General features: G+C 40.7%; 2 protein-coding genes across 2 annotated transcripts; both read right to left on the bottom strand.

Moving 5' to 3' along the window:
* Window positions 1-475: 475 nt before the first annotated feature.
* LOC134371618 (keratin-associated protein 21-1-like) lies at window positions 476-874 on the bottom strand. The gene has a single exon (XM_063088462.1). The coding sequence runs from the start codon at window positions 872-874 to the stop codon at window positions 476-478; it is 399 nt and encodes a 132-aa protein (XP_062944532.1).
* Window positions 875-10,569: 9,695 nt separating this feature from the next.
* On the bottom strand, window positions 10,570-10,968 carry LOC134371626 (keratin-associated protein 21-1-like). The gene has a single exon (XM_063088473.1). It carries the CDS (start codon window positions 10,966-10,968, stop codon window positions 10,570-10,572), a length of 399 nt encoding a protein of 132 aa, XP_062944543.1.
* Window positions 10,969-26,415: the final 15,447 nt, after the last annotated feature.

Here is a 26,415-nt window from a genome sequence, read left to right on the forward strand (position 1 = left end):
ACTTGGATTCGAAGAGTTAAAGAAAACAAATTATTTTATATTAAGTTTCGGTCCCCCCGCTTTCCATCAGGCCACAAATCCTGAAATCCATTGTCACCCTGATACACATGAGACCGGACTTCTCAGGAAACAAAGCCTTTTATTCAGAAACTGCTTTTGTTGTTCCACTCTAGTAACTCCAATCCTATAGCCCTCCCTGGGCTTCTGCACATAGCCCCACGTGCGAAGACGGAGAAAAGGATGTAGGGATTCATGTTTGAAAAGTGATCGGGATAAGATCTTTGGTTTCCAGGGATGTGATGAAACCCCTCAGTCACCGTCAGCTGAAGACAGATCCTTCGACATTAAATCAGGTCCCCCGCAGACAATAATCAATTCTTACTTCGGAGTGAAGTGAAAGGATAGGGAGGATTTCTACCGCCATTGTACTTGGAGTGGTCATTTCAGAGGCAAGAAGGATCTGCCGTCATGGGAATCAGCAAGAGGTATAGTATTTTCTGTAGCAAAGTGGCCGGTAGCCACAGGAGCCAGAGCCATATCCACAGCCTAGTCCATATTTAGAGCCGTATCCACAGCCAGAGCCGTATCCACAGTTGGAGCCACAGCCAGAGCCACAGCCACTGCCAAAGCCACAGCCACCGCAAGAGCCGTATCCACAGCCAGAGCCACAGCCACCGCAAGAGCCGTATCCACAGCCGGGGCCACATCCACAGCCAGAGCCGTATCCACAGCCAGAGCCGCAGCCAGAGCCATATCCACAGTCAGAGCCACAGCCACCGCAAGAGCCGCATCCGCAGCCAGAGCCGTATCCACAACCGCAGCCACAGCCGGAGCCACAGCCCCCACAGGAGTTTCCACCGTAGTTGCCACACATCGTGTCAGGAGGTGAGGTTTCAGTCAAGAGGTAGGAGGATATTGCTGAAGTGTGAGTGTCGTCCTCTCTTCCAGGACCTTTATATACTTACTGGGATGAATAGGTCAACCCTCACGTGGGCTTGGTTCTCTCATTTAACAACCATTTGCCTAAAATGAGCTCATTCTGTGGGCAATCATTTTGTTAGGGATTTATAATTGATTTCCTGCTTCCCCAGGAATTTTCTCAAGCCTTGAAAGAAAAGGATCCATTTTCGATGGACCCAAGCTGACACAACCATCATTGAATTTTATGACCATGACATAACACATCACCAAAACATGTTTCATCTATAAATGTGTGTTTCGTTATCGCACTGCTCTGTCAAGGTCTTGGAAAGCACTTACTGAAGAAGAAGCTCTACTCAATACTATTAAAAGTATCACCAGCAGCAGCACGTTGGTTCCCATTTTCTCCTACCTCCGTACTTTGTCTTTTTCCAGCAAAATGACTCTAACTTACTTGCATAGACTTTGGGCAATAAATTGAGTATTTCCAAATGCTACAACCACGCCCTGAAATGTTCTCCATCTCCCTGAAGGAAAGCTTGCCTATCCCCGCCTTTTCCAAGCAGATCATGACTTTCTCGCTTTCTCTGGGACAAAATTGTTTCTTTCTGAAACCCCTGCTGGTCAGTTATGTACACAGACGTATCATGTCTCCTATATATGAAAAGACACACTTACCCAAAGGCGTCCACGTCGAATGAGAAACAGGCCTGAGATCAACAAGATCTTTGTGAAAGTTCGATTGTTCAATGCAAGACTGTCTGTGGGTTTACTCGGACGACTCTCATATTGGTGCTATAGATCCATGCTTCCCAATAAAGGGTAAAGCCAATCGGTGAGTGATACTCCCAGACTTCACAGTAGTATTCTCATTTTTGTCTTATCTGTCTTCTCCAAAAAAAAAACAAAAAACAAAAAAAACAAAACTCTACTTTAAAATGTAATTTACTTATCGTACTTTTTGTTTGGATACCTTGCAATTAGGAAATGAGTAATCGTTGACCTTTCTGAGGTACTTAGTTCTTTTTTAAACGTTTTGTAGAATTCAGCAGTGAAGCCATCAGGTTATGAGCTTTCTTTCAATGGGAGACCATTGACAACTGACTTCTTATTGTTCCCTTCATCATTTCCATTTCTTCATGAATTATTTTGGTTAGGTCGTATGGACTTGGTAATTGATCCATTTCTTCTAGGTTATCCAATTTATTGGCACGACACTGCGCATAGTGGCCTCATGAATTTTATTGCTGTGGTATCAGTGGCAAAGTCTCCTCTTTATTTCTGTGTTTATTTATTTCAGTCTTCTCCCTTTTCTTCCTCATTCAATGCAGCTCTGACATTTTGTTGATTTTTATTAATAAACAAAAACTCTCCTGATCTTTCTGAATGCATTTGACTTTCTGTTTCATTTATTTCTGTTCCGATCTTTATTATCCTCTGTCTTCTGCGAACTATGGCATAGATTGTTTATTTGTATTCTGGTTCACTAGAGGGTCAAGTCAGGTTGTCTACATGGGACAGTTGCTTGTTTGATACAGGTGTTTAGTGTTACAAACCCCGTCCTCTTAGAGCTGCTTTTGCTAAATTTTAGAAGTTCTGGTGTGTTGTGTTTCCATTTTTGTTTGCATGCATCCAGAAATGTTTTACCTTTCCTTTTTCTTTCTTCTTTGACACTTTGGTGGTTAGGTCCATAGTTCTTAATTTCTCCATGTTTGTGAAATTTCTGGACTTCCTTCTATTAGTTATTTCTAGTTACATCCTTGTGTTCAGAAAACATGCTGGATAAGTCGATAAGCTTCTGAAAATGTTAGGACTTGTTTTGAGACCTTATTTGTGATTTCTTCATGGAAAGGTTCCATGCAGATTTGAGAATAATGTGTACTGTGCTGCTATTTAATAACATGTTCTGTATACATCGCTTATATCCGTTTCATCTAAAACGTAGTTCCAGACTAAATGCTCCTGACTGATTCTCTATCGAAATGATCTAGCCAGTGTTGAAAGTGGAGTCGTTACTTTTCGTACACTTATGGTTTTACAGATATCTCTCTCTCTCTTGAGTGCTACTAATACCTTGAGGTCTATTAAACTTTGCTTTGTATATGTAGGTGCTCCGATGATGGGTGTATGCATATTCCCAATTGTTCTATTTCTGGATCAACTGAACCTTTGAAAATATATGATGAAATTCCTTCTCTTTTGTTTGTTTGAGACATTTTGAATTACAAACAGATGTAAGATTTCAGTATACTCCGACATACTCTCTACCTTTTTTAATAGCATGGAAGACCTTCTTCCATCCTTTCACAATCAGTCTATAGCTGACGTTAAAGGTAAAGTGAGTCACTTAAAGCAGCACAGAGTCTCGTCTTCTGTTTCACTCTCCCTGGGGTTTTTTTTTTTTTTTTCCTTTCTTTTTTCTCTCTTTTATTGGTCTGTTCAGTAATCGTATGTCTTGGGTTGGACAATTTATTCCATTTAGATTTCAGGTAATTATTGCTATGTAAGGAATTACAACTGCCATCTTGTTTATGCTTCTCTCCTTTTCTTGTAATGTTTCCCTTTGCGATTAGATGGCAACTTTCTCTGGGTCATGTACACCTAGCAGTGAGTAGTCGCTGACATCCCTGCAAAAATTCAAGTAAGAGGAGTTGGGGTAAGATGGCCATCTAGAGGTGTGCAGGGCAAGTAGATCTCACCCAAAAGCTCCAATACAACTCATACATATTAACGTCATTGGGAGCATGTGTGGGAGAGTGCACGAGAGTATCAGAGTTTGGTGAGATCCCATGGAGCCCAGAACCCGAAAATGGGAGCAGAGAGAGGACAGAGAGGCCCGCCACCTCATCTACCACGTCTTTGTCATGAGGATTGGCACGGGAGAGACATTCTATACAGGCGGCAAAGGTAGACAGAGGGCTCACACCAACCCCCATCCTTACCTTTAGGGCCTGCAGTTCCTGCTGTAGGAGTTGTCCTCAGCTCTTGCAGCCTGTACTGAATGGTAAGGAGCTGCCTAGAGCACATGCACTCCAGCTCTGTAGCACAGAAGCACAGAAGTACATACGGTACACTCCCCACCCCCACCCTCATGACCCAAACCAATGCAGTTTGGCACCATCTTGAATCCAGAGCCATTGTGAGAGCACCCCCTGCCCTGGGGACAGTAGCCACAGCTTTCCCCAGCCTTAACACTCCGCTGCCATCCCAGCATGCTCACACGAGTTGCTACATTCCCCTGATCCCAGAGCCTTGAGGCCTGGATCCAGGAGTGGCTGGGACCCAGCCATACAGGTCTGAAAAGTCAACTCCAGGCCTCCTGGACCACCGTACCCTCACACCCACAGCCAGACATGAGACAACCAGGACCCCTGCCATTCCACCTTCTCTGCCTCAGTCCTGTGAGTCCAAGCTTCAAACCCAGAAGAACAAGTCACAGGTCTCCACATTAAAACACAGGTGAGTAGCCCTTTACCAGTGGAAGTGGAGCTCATCTAAACCCTCCCAGAGAAGCAGCCAGGAGGTCTCACCCTCAACAGTTCTTCTTAGCAGCAATGCCAATGTACCATGAAGCAGCTGACAGGGACCACAGTGTTGGATCTGTGTTTTGGCTTCCAACAGTGTCTGAGAAGCAGCTGGCTGTGCTCCTTCGGCACCAACATTAAGGGGCCTCACTCACAGTCCAAGCAGTGGCTGTCTGCGCCCCCTCTTTCGCCTCATCTGTCAGACTAGCCGAGTGCAACAAAACAGCTGGACACGGCCCCTCTCTGCTGCGGCATTATAGCATTCTTCCCCACAGCCAGAGAAGTGACCAACTGGGACTCACTGCCACAGCCCCAACTACCAGCCGCACCCACTGCCAGGTATCAATGCGGGGAAATAAGACACACGAAAAATAAAAAAATTAAAAGACGGGAACATGACACCACCAAAGAAACACAACAGTGCTCCTAGAATGGATCCCTACAAATCAGAAATCACCAACCTTCTGCCAAAGGAACTCATATCCTCAATTGGAAAGAGCTCACTGTGATACAAGGGAATACAGACAAACAAACCAGTGAAATCAGTTAAACCGTTCACGTTCTAAATGACCACTTTAGCAAACACATAGCTACTATTAAATGTCAAACAGAATTTCTCCAATAGAAGCATACCTTGAATGGAATAAAAAAAATTTTTTAAACTGCGTCATTATCCAAGAGTCTCAAAGACAGACTACATCATGAGAAGTAATAATGTCTAATCTTGAAGACAAATGTTTGGAAATAACCCAGTAAGATGAAAAATAGTGGGTGGGGTGGAAGGAAGGAAAATAAACAAACAAAGCCTACAAGACTTTGGGGAGGTGATCAAGATAGCAAATATTTGAATTACAGGCATTCCAGAAGGGAAAGAAAGCAAAAAAGGTAGTGAAAGCAAATTTAAAAGTATAAGAGCTGAAAACCTACCACCCTAGTCTTGGGGAAGATATGAACATCCAAATCTAGGAAACTCAAAGTTTCCAAATAGATCTATTTGATTCGACCTGAAAAGATCTTCACCGAGACACACGGTAGGCAAACTGTCACGAGTTAAAGACTAAGGAAGATTTCTACAAAGAGCAACAGAATAGCATCATCACACAGAAGGGCATCCCCTTTAGACTAACAGCAGACTACTTTCAGCAGAAACCATACAAGCCAGGAGAGAATGGGAGGATATATACAAAAGCAGTGAGAGTAGAAAAACTGCCAGCCAAGAATATGATAACCTGCAAAGCTATCTCCCATGAACCAAGGAGAAATAACTCACCAAAATTAAGAGAAATCATCATCGCCTCTTGATTCCTCTCAGACAAAGGAAAATGAAGGGAAATCATGACCACCATTTCAACCCTCCAAGAAACACTGAGGAGAGTCCTACACTCCATCTACAAGCGAAAGAATCATAATGATCATCCTGAAACACCAAAGTATATAACCCACGCTGGCGGTCTAACACAGATACACCAATGAGAAAGAGAAAAGAGTCAAACCTCATCTTCAATACAGAAAACCACCCACCCACAAAGAGAAACCATGACAGACAATGAGAGGAACAAAGAATATACAAAACTATTGAAAAACAACCAAGACAATCCCAAGGCAACGACATCATATGTCAATAACATACCTTAAATTTAAAAACATTAAATGTCACGATTAAAAGACACAGACTGTCTGAATGCATAAAGAAAACGTGACCCATTCATGTACTGCCTATGAGAGACAGAGCTGACCTTCAAAGACACACTTAGACTGAAAGAGCAGGGATGGAGGAAGATATTCCAAAAAAATGAAAAACTAAGCCAGCCCAAATACCTATACTTATATCCTAAATCAAACACCGGGAAAACCTGGTCTAAGAGATGAGGAAGGGCATTGCGTAACGTTAAAGGGATCAATACAGCAAGAGGATGTAACACTTATAAATAGGTATGCACCCAACACTGGAGCAATCACATATATAAAGCAAATATCAGATCAAAGGGAGAGATTGACACCGACACCATAAGAGTTGGGGATTTGAACACCCCACTCTCAGCATTGGACACATCATAGGGAAGGAAAAATCAATAAGGCAACCCACGTGCATTTCTATAGCACCATACACCAGATGGACCTAACAGACAGAGCATTTCATCCAACAGCTGCAGAATGCACACTGAACCCAACAGCACATTTATAATCGACTATATGTTTGACCACCAAATAGGTCCCGACAACTTCACATAAATCAAACTCCTATCAACTATACTTTCTGACCATGATGGAAACAAACTGGAAATCAATAATTAGAAGAACTTGGAAAACTAGACAAATGTCTGGAAATTAAACAACATACTTTTGAACAACCACAGGGTCAAAGAAGAGATGACTAAGGAAACCAAAACATTTCCTGAAACTACTGAAGTCAGAAGCACAACTTAGCAAACCTATGGGATACAGCCAAGTCAGAATTACGGGGAAAGGTCCAGCAACCCCACTGCTGGGTGTAGATCACAAAGAATGGTTATCATCATTTTGAAAGGATTTGTACAGGCCCGTGTTTATTGTGGTTATGTTTACAACAGCTCAGAGTTGGAACCAACCTAAGCGGAAATCAGCACATGACTGGGTAAGGACAATGTGTATATATGCACAATGGAATACCACCCTGCCAAAAAAAGGGACTGAAATTCTGCCATTCGCTTTGAGATGTTTCCATTAAGTCAAATAATCCAGGCAAACGGTGAGAAAAACGGGACCTCATTCGTAATGGGAACACAAAATAAACGGAAAGGAGAGGAGAAAAACAGAGAGAGAAAGAGAAAAAGAAAGAGAGAGAGAAGCAAGCAAAGAAAGAAAGAGAAACACACAGCAATCACAGTCACACCGTAAAATTTCAGGAAGAGAGAAGACAATTGTGGTTACTAGAGGTGGGAAACGGAAAGGGGAGGGAGAGGAGTGTCAGCGAGAGATTGAATAACAGCCACAAGGAATGATCATATTTTAAATGACCGATATGGTAATTATGCTGATATGATCATCACACATGGTACCACAGATATTGATACTCAACACTGTTCCCCACAATTGTAGAAAAATCAAATTTTACGGAAAAACAAAACAAAACAGAACAGAACAAAACCAAAGAGCTCTAGTGTTAAAGAGCAAGAAAGGGCGAACTATAGCCAATGACCAATGACTGTATAACTTCAAGTAGTAACTACAGAGAATGAATGTTGAATGTTCTCCCCACCAAGAGGTCACAATTCTTTAAGGTGAAACATATGGTACAGCACTTCCGGAGACGGGCATAGCTTAGAGGTTACCAGAAATGAGGGAAAGTGAATAATGAGTAGTGATGGGTAAGTAGGTACGCAATTTATACTTAGGATGACAAAAAATGGCTTAGAAATAGATAGAGGTAGTGGTTATGCAGCATGGCAAATGGAATTAAGTCCATGCACTCCTATGTTTAAAAATGCTTAACATCGAAATTCTCATGCTATATTTGTTTTGCCACAATAAAAAGCAAAAATGAAATGAAATATAACCTGTCTGTTACCACACTAATTGACCACCAAGACAATGAGGTCTGCCACAAATGCTTTGCTGGTCTCATCTCTCTCCATGCCCGGTTCTGGGGCTGCTCTTATACACAGATCTGACAAATGAGGGAATACCGACTCTAACAGCACGTGCAACGCATCAAAGCTCCCCTCAAGCATAATGCTCCTCTTCTTGCACATACAAGAAATGGGCATCATTTCTTCGCACTTTCTAAGCCCTATCCTTCTGATATGCGTTGCCCAGATTTCACCCTCCGTGGTCCATTGTTCATTACTTACAGAACCACTAAATTTCAACGGAGAAGCAAACGGTGTGGATCAATTTAGTCCACATTCTCAAGGCATAGATTAACTCAGAGATTTTAAGAACCACAAAGCATACAGTTCAAATTTTTGTTCAGTTCTGCACACTATGGACAAAAACGAAAATCACATTGTAGGAGATATTTTCAAAGTCTAAAGAGAATAGGTCCGAACACATACAATCAACTCCTACAAATCAAGAAGAAACTAGAAAGAAAACCAATGCCAAAGATAGGAAAGAAAAACACGAAGGTTAATGAATAATCAGAAGTCATTAAAAATGTCCAAACTCATTAGTGGTTAGAGAAATAGAACTTCAAATAACAAGAGTCAATCACTTTTTTACTTAAACGAGTACCATTCAAAGGCTAGGTCATGCCAAGTTTGGGAACGTAACGTGAGGACACGAGAATTGCAGTGTTAGGGTTTGGACTAGTACAGACCTTCTGGAGACTAACCCGGCAGTACTTGGTAAAATTACATGTGCACACACCGTTTCTCCCAACAGTTCCGAACTCGGCGCAATCTCACAGAGGTCCGTAGGGGCCGTGTGTTCACTGTGGAAATGTGGAGATGAGGAGCTGGGGGCGGTCAAGTGTGCATCACTGACATAGAGAGTGGGCAACATCTCGTGTATGAAGCACACGGAGCACCATGCGGCAACCGGAAAGAATGGACTAAATGTGCATACAGAGGCACAGATGGATCTTTCAACAACAATCGTGCTGTGAGAAGAAAAAAACTCTTAGGAAAAGGTGCATAATAATACCATTCATGTAGATTGAAAATGCATAATAGAATGACCACCACTCACAGAACTTTCATGGAAAGAAATGGGTGGGTGGCCACCTATGAGATACCATGAATTACAGCATGGCCGTGAATGAGGGATGGGCTTGAGAATGGAAATAAGAGGAGTAGAGAAAAATTAACAGGTTAATATAGCAAATAAACATTCGCAACTAGACAGCATCCTGTGTGGACCAACAATGACGTGAAACGAACAGGGAAGGAAAAGCTGTGTGAGCACATCGATTGTGCCCCTGCCAAAGCTGGTGTTCTTGGAAACACATCCTTCCATGTGCCAAAGATTTTGCTTTCTCAAACCTGGTTCTTACCTCTGATATTCAAGACCTATCAGGATTTGGTGAACACTGGGGGCTGACTAGCACAACCCCTGCCCACAACGCTTTTGGTTTTACCCTCTTCAGCGAACACCGTCCACATGACACACTACTGTTCAAAGACGGGTGGTCAAAAGTCTTCCAGGAAGTGTTCCCTTCACGCATACACAGACAAGGTTTTTAATGAGACCTGACGCTCTTGGCCATTTGTCCATCCTTCTGTTCCTTCCTTGCCCAGACCATGAACATGATGTCGGTCATACACCGCACCCACTTTGAAACCATGAGGGACAAAGTCACACAGCAAAAGGGGGAGAACAGGAATGGGAGGAGAGAGAGAAGGATCAAGGTCCTTTCTGATTTCCTTGAGCAGCTGCAATAGCCTTATCTGCTGACTCCAAGATTTCTCATTTCTCCTCTTGCAAAATGTGGTAACATTAAACTAGCAGTCTTGCCTCTTGATTACCAAGACTCAAACCCAGGTTCCAGCCACTCACTTCTCGACCTGTGCCTTACATCTCAAGACTAGGTTCCTTTTCCCATTGATCTCCCTATCCCAATCCTTTATTCACGCAAGGTATGAGATTTCGAGGGTGAGATTTGTGTTCACGTTTCATTATATACGTAACAAAATAACCTTCATAAATGACAAGTTATGAGCAAGAGGTAATACTTGGATTCGAAGAGTTAAAGAAAACAAATTATTTTATATTAAGTTTCGGTCCCCCCGCTTTCCATCAGGCCACAAATCCTGAAATCCATTGTCACCCTGATACACATGAGACCGGACTTCTCAGGAAACAAAGCCTTTTATTCAGAAACTGCTTTTGTTGTTCCACTCTAGTAACTCCAATCCTATAGCCCTCCCTGGGCTTCTGCACATAGCCCCACGTGCGAAGACGGAGAAAAGGATGTAGGGATTCATGTTTGAAAAGTGATCGGGATAAGATCTTTGGTTTCCAGGGATGTGATGAAACCCCTCAGTCACCGTCAGCTGAAGACAGATCCTTCGACATTAAATCAGGTCCCCCGCAGACAATAATCAATTCTTACTTCGGAGTGAAGTGAAAGGATAGGGAGGATTTCTACCGCCATTGTACTTGGAGTGGTCATTTCAGAGGCAAGAAGGATCTGCCGTCATGGGAATCAGCAAGAGGTATAGTATTTTCTGTAGCAAAGTGGCCGGTAGCCACAGGAGCCAGAGCCATATCCACAGCCTAGTCCATATTTAGAGCCGTATCCACAGCCAGAGCCGTATCCACAGTTGGAGCCACAGCCAGAGCCACAGCCACTGCCAAAGCCACAGCCACCGCAAGAGCCGTATCCACAGCCAGAGCCACAGCCACCGCAAGAGCCGTATCCACAGCCGGGGCCACATCCACAGCCAGAGCCGTATCCACAGCCAGAGCCGCAGCCAGAGCCATATCCACAGTCAGAGCCACAGCCACCGCAAGAGCCGCATCCGCAGCCAGAGCCGTATCCACAACCGCAGCCACAGCCGGAGCCACAGCCCCCACAGGAGTTTCCACCGTAGTTGCCACACATCGTGTCAGGAGGTGAGGTTTCAGTCAAGAGGTAGGAGGATATTGCTGAAGTGTGAGTGTCGTCCTCTCTTCCAGGACCTTTATATACTTACTGGGATGAATAGGTCAACCCTCACGTGGGCTTGGTTCTCTCATTTAACAACCATTTGCCTAAAATGAGCTCATTCTGTGGGCAATCATTTTGTTAGGGATTTATAATTGATTTCCTGCTTCCCCAGGAATTTTCTCAAGCCTTGAAAGAAAAGGATCCATTTTCGATGGACCCAAGCTGACACAACCATCATTGAATTTTATGACCATGACATAACACATCACCAAAACATGTTTCATCTATAAATGTGTGTTTCGTTATCGCACTGCTCTGTCAAGGTCTTGGAAAGCACTTACTGAAGAAGAAGCTCTACTCAATACTATTAAAAGTATCACCAGCAGCAGCACGTTGGTTCCCATTTTCTCCTACCTCCGTACTTTGTCTTTTTCCAGCAAAATGACTCTAACTTACTTGCATAGACTTTGGGCAATAAATTGAGTATTTCCAAATGCTACAACCACGCCCTGAAATGTTCTCCATCTCCCTGAAGGAAAGCTTGCCTATCCCCGCCTTTTCCAAGCAGATCATGACTTTCTCGCTTTCTCTGGGACAAAATTGTTTCTTTCTGAAACCCCTGCTGGTCAGTTATGTACACAGACGTATCATGTCTCCTATATATGAAAAGACACACTTACCCAAAGGCGTCCACGTCGAATGAGAAACAGGCCTGAGATCAACAAGATCTTTGTGAAAGTTCGATTGTTCAATGCAAGACTGTCTGTGGGTTTACTCGGACGACTCTCATATTGGTGCTATAGATCCATGCTTCCCAATAAAGGGTAAAGCCAATCGGTGAGTGATACTCCCAGACTTCACAGTAGTATTCTCATTTTTGTCTTATCTGTCTTCTCCAAAAAAAAAACAAAAAACAAAAAAAACAAAACTCTACTTTAAAATGTAATTTACTTATCGTACTTTTTGTTTGGATACCTTGCAATTAGGAAATGAGTAATCGTTGACCTTTCTGAGGTACTTAGTTCTTTTTTAAACGTTTTGTAGAATTCAGCAGTGAAGCCATCAGGTTATGAGCTTTCTTTCAATGGGAGACCATTGACAACTGACTTCTTATTGTTCCCTTCATCATTTCCATTTCTTCATGAATTATTTTGGTTAGGTCGTATGGACTTGGTAATTGATCCATTTCTTCTAGGTTATCCAATTTATTGGCACGACACTGCGCATAGTGGCCTCATGAATTTTATTGCTGTGGTATCAGTGGCAAAGTCTCCTCTTTATTTCTGTGTTTATTTATTTCAGTCTTCTCCCTTTTCTTCCTCATTCAATGCAGCTCTGACATTTTGTTGATTTTTATTAATAAACAAAAACTCTCCTGATCTTTCTGAATGCATTTGACTTTCTGTTTCATTTATTTCTGTTCCGATCTTTATTATCCTCTGTCTTCTGCGAACTATGGCATAGATTGTTTATTTGTATTCTGGTTCACTAGAGGGTCAAGTCAGGTTGTCTACATGGGACAGTTGCTTGTTTGATACAGGTGTTTAGTGTTACAAACCCCGTCCTCTTAGAGCTGCTTTTGCTAAATTTTAGAAGTTCTGGTGTGTTGTGTTTCCATTTTTGTTTGCATGCATCCAGAAATGTTTTACCTTTCCTTTTTCTTTCTTCTTTGACACTTTGGTGGTTAGGTCCATAGTTCTTAATTTCTCCATGTTTGTGAAATTTCTGGACTTCCTTCTATTAGTTATTTCTAGTTACATCCTTGTGTTCAGAAAACATGCTGGATAAGTCGATAAGCTTCTGAAAATGTTAGGACTTGTTTTGAGACCTTATTTGTGATTTCTTCATGGAAAGGTTCCATGCAGATTTGAGAATAATGTGTACTGTGCTGCTATTTAATAACATGTTCTGTATACATCGCTTATATCCGTTTCATCTAAAACGTAGTTCCAGACTAAATGCTCCTGACTGATTCTCTATCGAAATGATCTAGCCAGTGTTGAAAGTGGAGTCGTTACTTTTCGTACACTTATGGTTTTACAGATATCTCTCTCTCTCTTGAGTGCTACTAATACCTTGAGGTCTATTAAACTTTGCTTTGTATATGTAGGTGCTCCGATGATGGGTGTATGCATATTCCCAATTGTTCTATTTCTGGATCAACTGAACCTTTGAAAATATATGATGAAATTCCTTCTCTTTTGTTTGTTTGAGACATTTTGAATTACAAACAGATGTAAGATTTCAGTATACTCCGACATACTCTCTACCTTTTTTAATAGCATGGAAGACCTTCTTCCATCCTTTCACAATCAGTCTATAGCTGACGTTAAAGGTAAAGTGAGTCACTTAAAGCAGCACAGAGTCTCGTCTTCTGTTTCACTCTCCCTGGGGTTTTTTTTTTTTTTTCCTTTCTTTTTTCTCTCTTTTATTGGTCTGTTCAGTAATCGTATGTCTTGGGTTGGACAATTTATTCCATTTAGATTTCAGGTAATTATTGCTATGTAAGGAATTACAACTGCCATCTTGTTTATGCTTCTCTCCTTTTCTTGTAATGTTTCCCTTTGCGATTAGATGGCAACTTTCTCTGGGTCATGTACACCTAGCAGTGAGTAGTCGCTGACATCCCTGCAAAAATTCAAGTAAGAGGAGTTGGGGTAAGATGGCCATCTAGAGGTGTGCAGGGCAAGTAGATCTCACCCAAAAGCTCCAATACAACTCATACATATTAACGTCATTGGGAGCATGTGTGGGAGAGTGCACGAGAGTATCAGAGTTTGGTGAGATCCCATGGAGCCCAGAACCCGAAAATGGGAGCAGAGAGAGGACAGAGAGGCCCGCCACCTCATCTACCACGTCTTTGTCATGAGGATTGGCACGGGAGAGACATTCTATACAGGCGGCAAAGGTAGACAGAGGGCTCACACCAACCCCCATCCTTACCTTTAGGGCCTGCAGTCCCTGCTGTAGGAGTTGTCCTCAGCTCTTGCAGCCTGTACTGAATGGTAAGGAGCTGCCTAGAGCACATGCACTCCAGCTCTGTAGCACAGAAGCACAGAAGTACATACGGTACACTCCCCACCCCCACCCTCATGACCCAAACCAATGCAGTTTGGCACCATGTTGAATCCAGAGCCATTGTGAGAGCACCCCCTGCCCTGGGGACAGTAGCCACAGCTTTCCCCAGCCTTAACACTCCGCTGCCATCCCAGCATGCTCACACGAGTTGCTACATTCCCCTGATCCCAGAGCCTTGAGGCCTGGATCCAGGAGTGGCTGGGACCCAGCCATACAGGTCTGAAAAGTCAACTCCAGGCCTCCTGGACCACCGTACCCTCACACCCACAGCCAGACATGAGACAACCAGGACCCCTGCCATTCCACCTTCTCTGCCTCAGTCCTGTGAGTCCAAGCTTCAAACCCAGAAGAACAAGTCACAGGTCTCCACATTAAAACACAGGTGAGTAGCCCTTTACCAGTGGAAGTGGAGCTCATCTAAACCCTCCCAGAGAAGCAGCCAGGAGGTCTCACCCTCAACAGTTCTTCTTAGCAGCAATGCCAATGTACCATGAAGCAGCTGACAGGGACCACAGTGTTGGATCTGTGTTTTGGCTTCCAACAGTGTCTGAGAAGCACCTGGCTGTGCTCCTTCGGCACCAACATTAAGGGGCCTCACTCACAGTCCAAGCAGTGGCTGTCTGCGCCCCCTCTTTCGCCTCATCTGTCAGAATAGCCGAGTGCAACAAAACAGCTGGACATGGCCCCTCTCTGCTGCGGCATTATAGCATTCTTCCCCACAGCCAGAGAAGTGACCAACTGGGACTCACTGCCACAGCCCCAACTACCAGCCGCACCCACTGCCAGGTATCAATGCGGGGAAATAAGGCACACGAAAAATAAAAAAATTAAAAGACGGGAACATGACACCACCAAAGAAACACAACAGTGCTCCTAGAATGGATCCCTACAAATCAGAAATCACCAACCTTCTGCCAAAGGAACTCATATCCTCAATTGGAAAGAGCTCACTGTGATACAAGGGAATACAGACAAACAAACCAGTGAAATCAGTTAAACCGTTCACGTTCTAAATGACCACTTTAGCAAACACATAGCTACTATTAAATGTCAAACAGAATTTCTCCAATAGAAGCATACCTTGAATGGAATAAAAAAATTTTTTTAAACTGCGTCATTATCCAAGAGTCTCAAAGACAGACTACATCATGAGAAGTAATAATGTCTAATCTTGAAGACAAATGTTTGGAAATAACCCAGTAAGATGAAAAATAGTGGGTGGGGTGGAAGGAAGGAAAATAAACAAACAAAGCCTACAAGACTTTGGGGAGGTGATCAAGATAGCAAATATTTGAATTACAGGCATTCCAGAAGGGAAAGAAAGCAAAAAAGGTAGTGAAAGCAAATTTAAAAGTATAAGAGCTGAAAACCTACCACCCTAGTCTTGGGGAAGATATGAACATCCAAATCTAGGAAACTCAAAGTTTCCAAATAGATCTATTTGATTCGACCTGAAAAGATCTTCACCGAGACACACGGTAGGCAAACTGTCACGAGTTAAAGACTAAGGAAGATTTCTACAAAGAGCAACAGAATAGCATCATCACACAGAAGGGCATCCCCTTTAGACTAACAGCAGACTACTTTCAGCAGAAACCATACAAGCCAGGAGAGAATGGGAGGATATATACAAAAGCAGTGAGAGTAGAAAAACTGCCAGCCAAGAATATGATAACCTGCAAAGCTATCTCCCATGAACCAAGGAGAAATAACTCACCAAAATTAAGAGAAATCATCATCGCCTCTTGATTCCTCTCAGACAAAGGAAAATGAAGGGAAATCATGACCACCATTTCAACCCTCCAAGAAACACTGAGGAGAGTCCTACACTCCATCTACAAGCGAAAGAATCATAATGATCATCTTGAAACACCAAAGAATATAACCCACGCTGGCGGTCTAACACAGATACACCAATGAGAAAGAGAAAAGAATCAAACCTCATCTTCAATACAGAAAACCACCCACCCACAAAGAGAAACCATGACAGACAATGAGAGGAACAAAGACTATACAAAACTATTGAAAAACAACCAAGACAATCCCAAGGCAACGACATCATATGTCAATAACATACCTTAAATTTAAAAACATTATATGTCACGATTAAAAGACACAGACTGTCTGAATGCATAAAGAAAACGTGACCCATTCATGTACTGCCTATGAGAGACAGAGCTGACCTTCAAAGACACACTTAGACTGAAAGAGCAGGGATGGAGGAAGATAGTCCAAACAAATGAAAAACTAAGCCAGCCCAAATACCTATACTTATATCCTAAATCAAACACCGGGAAAACCTGGTCTAAGAGATGAGGAAGGGCATTGCGTAACGTTAAAGGGATCAATACAGCAAGAGGATGTAACACTTATAAATAGGTATGCACCCAACACTGGAGCAATCACATATATAAAGCAAATATCAGATCAAAGGGAGAGATTGACACCGACACCATAAGAGTTGGGGATTTGAACACCCCACTCTCAGCATTGGACACATCATAGGGAAGGAAAAATCAATAAGGCAACCCACGTGCATTTCTATAGCACCATACACCAGATGGACCTAACAGACAGAGCATTTCATCCAACAGCTGCAGAATGCACACTGAACCCAACAGCACATTTATAATCGACTATATGTTTGACCACCAAATAGGTCCCGACAACTTCACATAAATCAAACTCCTATCAACTATACTTTCTGACCATGATGGAAACAAACTGGAAATCAATAATTAGAAGAACTCAGAAAACTAGACAAATGTCTGGAAATTAAACAACATACTTTTGAACAACCACAGGGTCAAAGAAGAGATGACTAAGGAAACCAAAACATTTCCTGAAACTACTAAAGTCAGAAGCACAACTTAGCAAACCTATGGGATACAGCCAAGTCAGAATTACGGGGAAAGGTCCAGCAACCCCACTGCTGGGTGTAGATCACAAAGAATGGTTATCATCATTTTGAAAGGATTTGTACAGGCCCGTGTTTATTGCGGTTATGTTTACAACAGCTCAGAGTTGGAACCAACCTAAGCGGAAATCAGCAGATGACTGGGTAAGGACAATGTGTATATATGCACAATGGAATACCACCCTGCCAAAAAAAGGGACTGAAATTCTGCCATTCGCTTTGAGATGTTTCCATTAAGTCAAATAATCCAGGCAAACGGTGAGAAAAACGGGACCTCATTCGTAATGGGAACACAAAATAAACGGAAAGGAGAGGAGAAAAACAGAGAGAGAAAGAGAAAAAGAAAGAGAGAGAGAAACAAGCAAAGAAAGAAAGAGAAACACACAGCAATCACAGTCACACCGTGAAATTTCAGGAAGAGAGAAGACAATTGTGGTTACTAGAGGTGGGAAACGGAAAGGGGAGGGAGAGGAGTGTCAGCGAGAGATTGAATAACAGCCACAAGGAATGATCATATTTTAAATGACCGATATGGTAATTATGCTGATATGATCATCACACATGGTACCACAGATATTGATACTCAACACTGTTCCCCACAATTGTAGAAAAATCAAATTTTTCAGAAAAAAAAAACAAAACAAAACAGAACAAAACCAAAGAGCTCTAGTGTTAAAGAGCAAGAAAGGGCGAACTACAGCCAATGACCAATGACTGTATAACTTCAAGTAGTAACTACAGAGAATGAATGTTGAATGTTCTCCCCACCAAGAGGTCACAATTCTTTAAGGTGAAACATATGGTACAGCACTTCTGGAGACGGGCATAGCTTAGAGGTTACCAGAAATGAGGGAAAGTGAATAATGAGTAGTGATGGGTAAGTAGGTACGCAATTTATACTTAGGATGACAAAAAATGGCTTAGAAATAGATAGAGGTAGTGGTTATGCAGCATGGCAAATGGAATTAAGTCCATGCACTCCTATGTTTAAAAATGCTTAACATCGAAATTCTCATGCTATATTTGTTTTGCCACAATAAAAAGCAAAAATGAAATGAAATATAACCTGTCTGTTACCACACTAATTGACCACCAAGACAATGAGGTCTGCCACAAATGCTTTGCTGGTCTCATCTCTCTCCATGCCCGGTTCTGGGGCTGCTCTTATACACAGATCTGACAGATGAGGGAATACCGACTCTAACAGCACGTGCAACGCATCAAAGCTCCCCTCAAGCATAATGCTCCTCTTCTTGCACATACAAGAAATGGGCATCATTTCTTCGCACTTTCTAAGCCCTATCCTTCTGATATGCGTTGCCCAGATTTCACCCTCCGTGGTCCATTGTTCATTACTTACAGAACCACTAAATTTCAACGGAGAAGCAAACGGTGTGGATCAATTTAGTCCACATTCACAAGGCATAGATTAACTCAGAGATTTTAAGAACCACAAAGCATACAGTTCAAATTTTTGTTCAGTTCTGCACACTATGGACAAAAACGAAAATCACATTGTAGGAGATATTTTCAAAGTCTAAAGAGAATAGGTCCGAACACATACAATCAACTCCTACAAATCAAGAAGAAACTAGAAAGAAAACCAATGCCAAAGATAGGAAAGAAAAACACAAAGGTTAATGAATAATCAGAAGTCATTAAAAATGTCCAAACTCATTAGTGGTTAGAGAAATAGAACTTCAAATAACAAGAGTCAATCACTTTTTTACTTAAACGAGTACCATTCAAAGGCTAGGTCATGCCAAGTTTGGGAACGTAACGTGAGGACACGAGAATTGCAGTGTTAGGGTTTGGACTAGTACAGACTTTCTGGAGACTAACCCGGCAGTACTTGGTAAAATTACATGTGCACACACCGTTTCTCCCAACAGTTCAGAACTCGGCGCAATCTCACAGAAGTCCGTAGGGGCCGTGTGTTCACTGTGGAAATGTGGAGAAGAGGAGCTGGGGGCGGTCAAGTGTGCATCACTGACATAGAGAGTGGGCAACATCTCGTGTATGAAGCACACGGAGCACCATGCGGCAACCGGAAAGAATTTACTAAATGTGCATGCAGAGGCACAGATGGATCTTTCAACAACAATCGTGCTGTGAGAAGAAAAAAACTCTTAGGAAAAGGTGCATAATAATACCATTCATGTAGATTGAAAATGCATAATAGAATGACCACCACTCACAGAATTTCCATGGATAGAAATGGGTGGGTGGCCACCTATGAAATACCATGAATTACAGCATGGCCGTGAATGAGGGATGGGCTTGAGAATGGAAATAAGAGGAGTAGAGAAAAATTAACAGGTTAATATAGCAAATAAACATTCGCAACTAGACAGCATCCTGTGTGGACCAACAATGACGTGAAACGAACAGGGAAGGAAAAGCTGTGTGAGCACATCGATTGTGCCCCTGCCAAAGCTGGCGTTCTTGGAAACACATCCTTCCATGTGCCAAAGATTTTGCTTTCTCAAAACTGGTTCTTACCTCTGATATTCAAGACCTATCAGGATTTGGTGAACACTGGGGGCTGACTAGCACAACCCCTGCCCACAACGCTTTTGGTTTTACCCTCTTCAGGGAACACCGTCCACATGACACACTACTGTTCAAAGACGGGTGGTCAAAAGTCTTCCAGGAAGTGTTCCCTTCACGCATACACAGACAAGGTTTTTAATGAGACCTGACGCTCTTGGCCATTTGTCCATCCTTCTGTTCCTTCCTTGCCCAGACCATGAACATGATGTCGGTCATACACCGCACCCACTTTGAAACCATGAGGGACAAAGTCACACAGCAAAAGGGGGAGAACAGGAATGGGAGGAGAGAGAGAAGGATCAAGGTCCTTTCTGATTTCCTTGAGCAGCTGCAATAGCCTTATCTGCTGACTCCAAGATTTCTCATTTCTCCTCTTGCAAAATGTGGTAACATTAAACTAGCAGTCTTGCCTCTTGATTACCAAGACTCAAACCCAGGTTCCAGCCACTCACTTCTCGACCTGTGCCTTACATCTCAAGACTAGGTTCCTTTTCCCATTGATCTCCCTATCCCAATCCTTTATTCACGCAAGGTATGAGATTTCGAGGGTGAGATTTGTGTTCACGTTTCATTATATACGTAACAAATTAACCTTCATAAATGACAAGTTATGAGCAAGAGGTAATACTTGGATTCGAAGAGTTAAAGAAAACAAATTATTTTATATTAAGTTTCGGTCCCCCCGCTTTCCATCAGGCCACAAATCCTGAAATCCATTGTCACCCTGATACACATGAGACCGGACTTCTCAGGAACCAAAACCTTTTATTCAGAAACTGCTTTTATTGCTCCACTCTAGTAACTCCAATCCTATAGCCCTCCCTGGGCTTCTGCACATAGCCCCACGTGCGAAGACGGAGAAAAGGATGTAGGGATTCATGTTTGAAAAGTGATCGGGATAAGATCTTTTGCTTTCAGGGATGTGATGAAACCCTTCAGTCACCGTCAGCTGAAGACAGATCCTTCGACATTATATCAGGTCCCCCGCAGACAATAATCAATTCTTACTTCGGAGTGAAGTGAAAGGATAGGGAGGATTTCTACCGCCATTGTACTTGGAGTGGTCATTTCAGAGGCAAGAAGGATCTGCCGTCATGGGAATCAGCAAGAGGTATAGTATTTTCTGTAGCAAAGTGGCCGGTAGCAACAGGAGCCAGAGCTATATCCACAGCCAAAGTGGTAGCCAAATCCACAGCCACTTCTCCAGTTACAGTCATATCCAAATCCAGAGTAATATCCACAGCTGTAGAAACAGCCAGAGTCATAGGAAACTCCCCACACGAGTTTCCTTATCAGTTGCCTCACATGATGTCTGGAGTTTAGGATTCATTTGTTGCCCAGGGGGGTATTTCTGAAGTCTGTCATCTACTCTTCCAGTTCTTTTATTTACTTATAATCATGAATAGGTCCCACCTCTCTTTGGGATTCCTTCTCTCCTTTTACAACCACTTATTTAAATTATCTCATTCTGTGTACAAGTATTTTGTTAGGGAATCATAAGCTATTTCCTCCTTCCCTAGGAATTTTCTCAAACCTCAAAAGAAAATAAAAATGCATTTGTTAAAGACTCACTCTTATACAACCATCATTTCATCTTCCATAATTTCATTTTATAACCATGTCATAACACATCATCAAAATGTATTTGATCTGTTAGTATGTTTGTTTATCATTCTGCTCTTTCAAGTTCTACAAAATCATTAATTGAATGAGACGTCCTATTCAGTACTATTGATATTATCAGCAGCAGCATCTTGGTTTCTTTTATACCTTTCCTAATATTTTGTCTTTTTCTGTCATAATTACTCTAAATTACTTTTGATGGATTTTGAAATTTAATTGAGTATTTCCACATGCTACATCCACTCACTGTAACATTCTCCTTCTATCTTAAAGGAAGCTTGCCTAGCAAGCTTTTCAGGCAGATCATGACCTCCTCTTTCTTCTTTGGGGCAATTTTTGTTAAACTCCTGATGAGTCAGTCACATAAGGAGATTTAACATTTACCTTACAAAAAAAATCCAAAAGTTTCAGTTTAGAATGTGGAAGATACCTTGGATCAACAACTTCTTTGTTGAAGTCCAATTCTTACATTCTTAAATTTATTTCTTAAATTCTTAAATTAAGTTCTTAAATGCAAGTCTTCTTGTGGATCTACTCACATTCTGATGTTTGTGCTGTATATCATGTTTCCCACTAAAATTTAAAATCAATCCATAATTAATACTTTCAGACACCACAATATTTTCTTTATTTTTGTCCCATCTGTCTTCTGCAAACAATATTGTTAAAATGATATTTACTATTTACTTATCCTACTTTTTGTTGGATACCTTTAATTACAAAATTAATTATAATTGATTTTTCTGTGGTATTTATTATTCTTCCTTACTTTTGATATCTTCTCTGATTGTTTTCATAATAAATTGGTTTATGATCTCTCTTTTAGTGATAACTCTTTTTTTACTTTTTTCCAAATTTTGGTTTCTTCTGGTGACTTTACCCTCTGAATTTTGAAAAGATCCTGTAGAGAGAAAAAAAATTTGTTTCATTTTCATTAACAGAGGTATAACTTACCAAATTGCTGTAAGCTATAGGTAGCTTAAGGCAAAGAAATAAAGGTTTTCTTATATCTGAAAAATAACAAATTAAGGGATCAGCAATGTTTCAACCAAGAAATCATTAAAAGCATATTCATCATTGCAAAACATAATCATTTGTGTTGAGGACATTCGATCTCCTCTCTTCTAGTCATTTGATAACATGCAGTAAATAATTGTTAATTGAAGGTGCCTAGCTTGACTGTACATCGATAGAGCTTATATTTCTTAATTAGCTGTTTTGTGTCCATTAACCCATTTCTTGATATTCCCCCTCCCTCCTCCTTTACTAGCTCTAGAAACCAGATTGATTCCCTCCTTCTGAAAGTATAAGGTATTATTATGATTGTTGTTTTTCTTTCTTTCTTTCATTATTTTTTAATTAATTTTTTAATTGAAACATTGATTATAGATATATGTGGAGTACAGAGTTGACTATTTGTATTTATCTATAATATGTGATGATTGAATCAATATTATTAGCCTGTTCATCATTACAGATCAAATTATTCTTTGTGTCCCTTATCCATTTTTTTTCCTAAATCCTCTGTCCTCCCCCTTGTTACCCTTGTTTGAGAAACTTCCATAATGTTTCCCACCTCTAGTAACCATAACTCTGTTCTATCCTTCTGAAAGTTCAATGTATCATTATGGTCTTTCTTGCTTGCTTGATTGCTGGCTGGCTAACTCACTTGCTCACTTGCTTTCTTTCTTAGCTCCCACTTATGAGTGAGGACATGTGGTATGTCTCTGTCTTTGCTTAAATTATTTCACTTAACATAACCTTCTCCAAGCTCTTCCATGCTGATGAGATTGGCATAATTTCATTCTTTTTTATGGCTGAGTAGTATTCCATTGTGTGTGTGTGTGTGTGTGTGTGTGTGTGTGTGTGTGTGTGTGTGTGTGTGTGTGTGTACCACATTTTCCTTATCCAGTTTTCCATCAATGGGCATTGATGTTGGTTCCATACCTTGGTTATTGTAAATAGAGCTGCAATAAACATGGGGGTGCATGTATCCATCTGACATGATGAGTTTCATTCCTTTGGGTATATATTCAGCAGTGGAATTGCTGGACCGTATGAAAGTTCTATCTCTAGTTGCTTGAGAAACCTCCATACTGTTTTCCATAATGGCTGGACTAATTTACAGTCCCACCAACAGTGTAGAAACTTCCCCTTTCTCTACATCCTCACCAGCATTTGTTATTCTGTCTTTTTTATAACAGCCAGTCTAACAATGGTGAGATGATACCTCGATGTGCTTTTGATTGGCATTTCCCTGATTAGTGATGTTGGGCATTTTTCTCATATTCTTTTTGGCCATTAATATGTCTTCCTTTGAGAAATGTCTATTCAGCTCCTTTACCCATTTTCTAATTGGATTATTTGGGTTTTTTTAAGTTAAGTTTTTTGAGTTCCTTGTATATTCTGGATATTAATCCCTTGTCAGATGTGTAGTTTGCAAATATTTTCTTTCATTCTGGAAGTTATCTTTTCACCCTGGAACACTGGATTTTACTTTTTTATATCTCTCTATAATTTTATATTCACTGACCACCCTATTCCCATTCCTTTTCCCCCCTCCCCTTACCAGTCCATAGCAACCACTATTCTGCTTTCTGTTTCTATTAGATCATCTTTTTTAGCTTCCACATATGAGTGAGAACATGTGGTATTTTTCTTTCTGTGCCTGACTTATTTCACATAACATAATATTCTCCAAGCTCATGCATGTTACTGCAAGGGCAGAACTTCATTCTGTTTTATGGCTGAGTAGTATTCCTTTGTGTATATATACCATGCTTTCTTTATCCAGTTATCCATTGACTGACATTTAGGTTGGCTTTATATCTTGTCTATTGTGAATAGAACTGCAATGAACATGGGAGTGCAGATATCACTTAGACTTGATGATGTCCATTCCCTCACATATATACCCAGTAGTGGGATTAGTAGATAGTATGGTAGTTTTATCTGCAATTCATTAAGAAACCCCCATGCTGTTTTCCATAGCACTAATTTACATTCCTTCCAACAACATAGAAGAATTCCCCTTTCTCTGCATCCTCACCAGCATTTACTTTCTGTTTTTTTAATAATAGCCATTATAACTGGGGTGAGATGATATCTCATTGTGGCTTTGATTTACATACTTTTTTATGCTTAGTGATGTGGAACATTTTTTTATATACCTGTTGGCCATTTGTATGTCTTCCTTCGATAAATGTCTATTTAGGTCCTTTGCCCATTTTTTAATTGGATTATTTGTTTTTTTTAAGTTAAGTTGCTTGAGTTCCTTGTATGTTCTAGATATTAATCCCTTGTGAGATGTGTAGTTCATCACCATACTGTAGGTCATCTTATCACTCTGTTATTTGTTTCCTTTGCTGATGAAGCATTTTTGTTTGATATAATCCCATTTGTTTATTTTTGTTTATTTTTTCTTTTGTTGCCTGTGCCTTTGCATTCTTTTCTTTTATTAAGAATATTCATGAGATACAAAGCTAATTGTCCCCGCTCCTGCCCATGATGTGAGGGCCAGATTCATATTGGCTGCATACCCATTACCAGAAATTACTTTTGTACCCTTTTGCATGCTTATTCATAAAGTCTTTGCCCAGACCTCTATCCTGAAGTGTTCCTCCCTTGTTTTCTTCTTGGTTTGGGGTCTTATATTTAAGTCTTTAATCCATTTTGGGTTGATTTTGGTACATGGTAAGGGCTAAGAGTCTGCTCTCATTCTTCTACATATGGATGTCCAGTTTTCCCAGCACCATTCATTGAAGAGGCTGTTCTTTCCCCAATGTATGTTCTTCAACTGTGTTGAAGATCAGTTGGCTGTAAGTACACAGAATGATTTCTAAGTTCTGTATTCTGTTCCATTGGTCCACATTACTGTTTTTATGCCAGGACCATGCTGTTTTGGTCCCTATAACTTTCTAGTATAATTTGAAGTCAGGTACTGTAATGCCTCCAGCCTTGTTTTCTTGTTGTTCAGGATCAGTTTGGCTATTTGGGGTCTTTTGTAGTTTCATATGAATGTCAGGATTTTTTCTATTTCTGTGAAGAACATCACTGGTATTTTGATGGGGATTGCATTGAATCTGTACATTGCTTTGGGCAGAGTAGACATTTTCACAATGTTAATTCCTTCAATTCATGAATGTGGAATGTCTTTCCACCTTTTTATGTCTTTTTAAACTTTTTTAATCGGTGTTTTATACTTTTCAGTACATAGATATTTCACCACCTTTGTTAAAATTATTCTTAATTATTTAACTTATTTTTTGTTGCAATTATGATTGCTTGATTATTATTATTGCAATTATTATTTTCTTGATTTTTCTTGGGAGGGGATAGTTTTGTTAGTGTATAGAGATACTGCTTTCTGTATGTTGATTTTGTGTCCTCCAAATTTACTGAATTCATTTAGAGTTGTTTGTATGTCAAATTATGTTGCCTGCAAACAGAGACATTTAACTTCGTCTTTTCTAATTTGGATGCCTTTCATTTATTTCTCTTGCTTAATTGTTCTAGGTAAGATTTACAGTACCATGTTAAGTAGAAGTAGTAAGAAGTATGTATCCTTGTCTTGTTTCTGATCTTACAGGAAAGGCTTTCAACTTTTCATTATTGAGTAAGATGTTAGCTATGGGCTTGTCATACATGGCTTTAATATATTAAGATACATTCCTTCTGTATCTAATTTGTTGGCAGTTTTTATGAAAGAATGTTAATATTTGCTGAATGCCTTTTCTGCATCTATTGAGGTGAATGCTTGGTTTTTGTCCTCTACTCTCTTAATGTGATGTATTGTATTTCTTGATTTCAGTACTTGAACCATCTTTGAGTCCTAGACATAAATTTCACGTGATCATGGTGAGTGAGCCTTTTCATGTGTTCTTGAATTTCATTTGCTAGTATTTTGATAAGGATATTTGCATCTACTCTCATCAGGGATTTGGGCCTGTAATTTTCTTGTCTTGTAGTGCCCTTTTCTGACTTTGATATCAGGGTAATGCTGGCCTTCTAAAATGGGTTTGAAACTATTCTCTTAACATCAATTTCTTGAAACAGTTTGAGATGAGTAAGTATTAGCTCTTTTTTTTTAATGTTTAGTAAAATTCAGTAGTTAAGCTGACAGGTTCTGTGCTTTCTTTTGAAGGGAGACATTACTGATTCAATCAACTTACTTGTTATAGATATCTTCATATTTTCTATTTCTTCATTATTTAGTTTGGGTAGGTTGTATG

The sequence above is a fragment of the Cynocephalus volans genome, chromosome 1, assembly GCF_027409185.1.
Source record: "Cynocephalus volans isolate mCynVol1 chromosome 1, mCynVol1.pri, whole genome shotgun sequence".
NCBI classification, from domain to species: Eukaryota; Metazoa; Chordata; class Mammalia; order Dermoptera; family Cynocephalidae; genus Cynocephalus; species Cynocephalus volans.

Coding starts and splice junctions, on each gene's coding strand:
- LOC134371618 (XM_063088462.1), bottom strand. CDS start 874: ATGTGTGGCAACTACGGTGGAAACTCCTGTGGGGGCTGTGGCTCCGGC.
- LOC134371626 (XM_063088473.1), bottom strand. CDS start 10,968: ATGTGTGGCAACTACGGTGGAAACTCCTGTGGGGGCTGTGGCTCCGGC.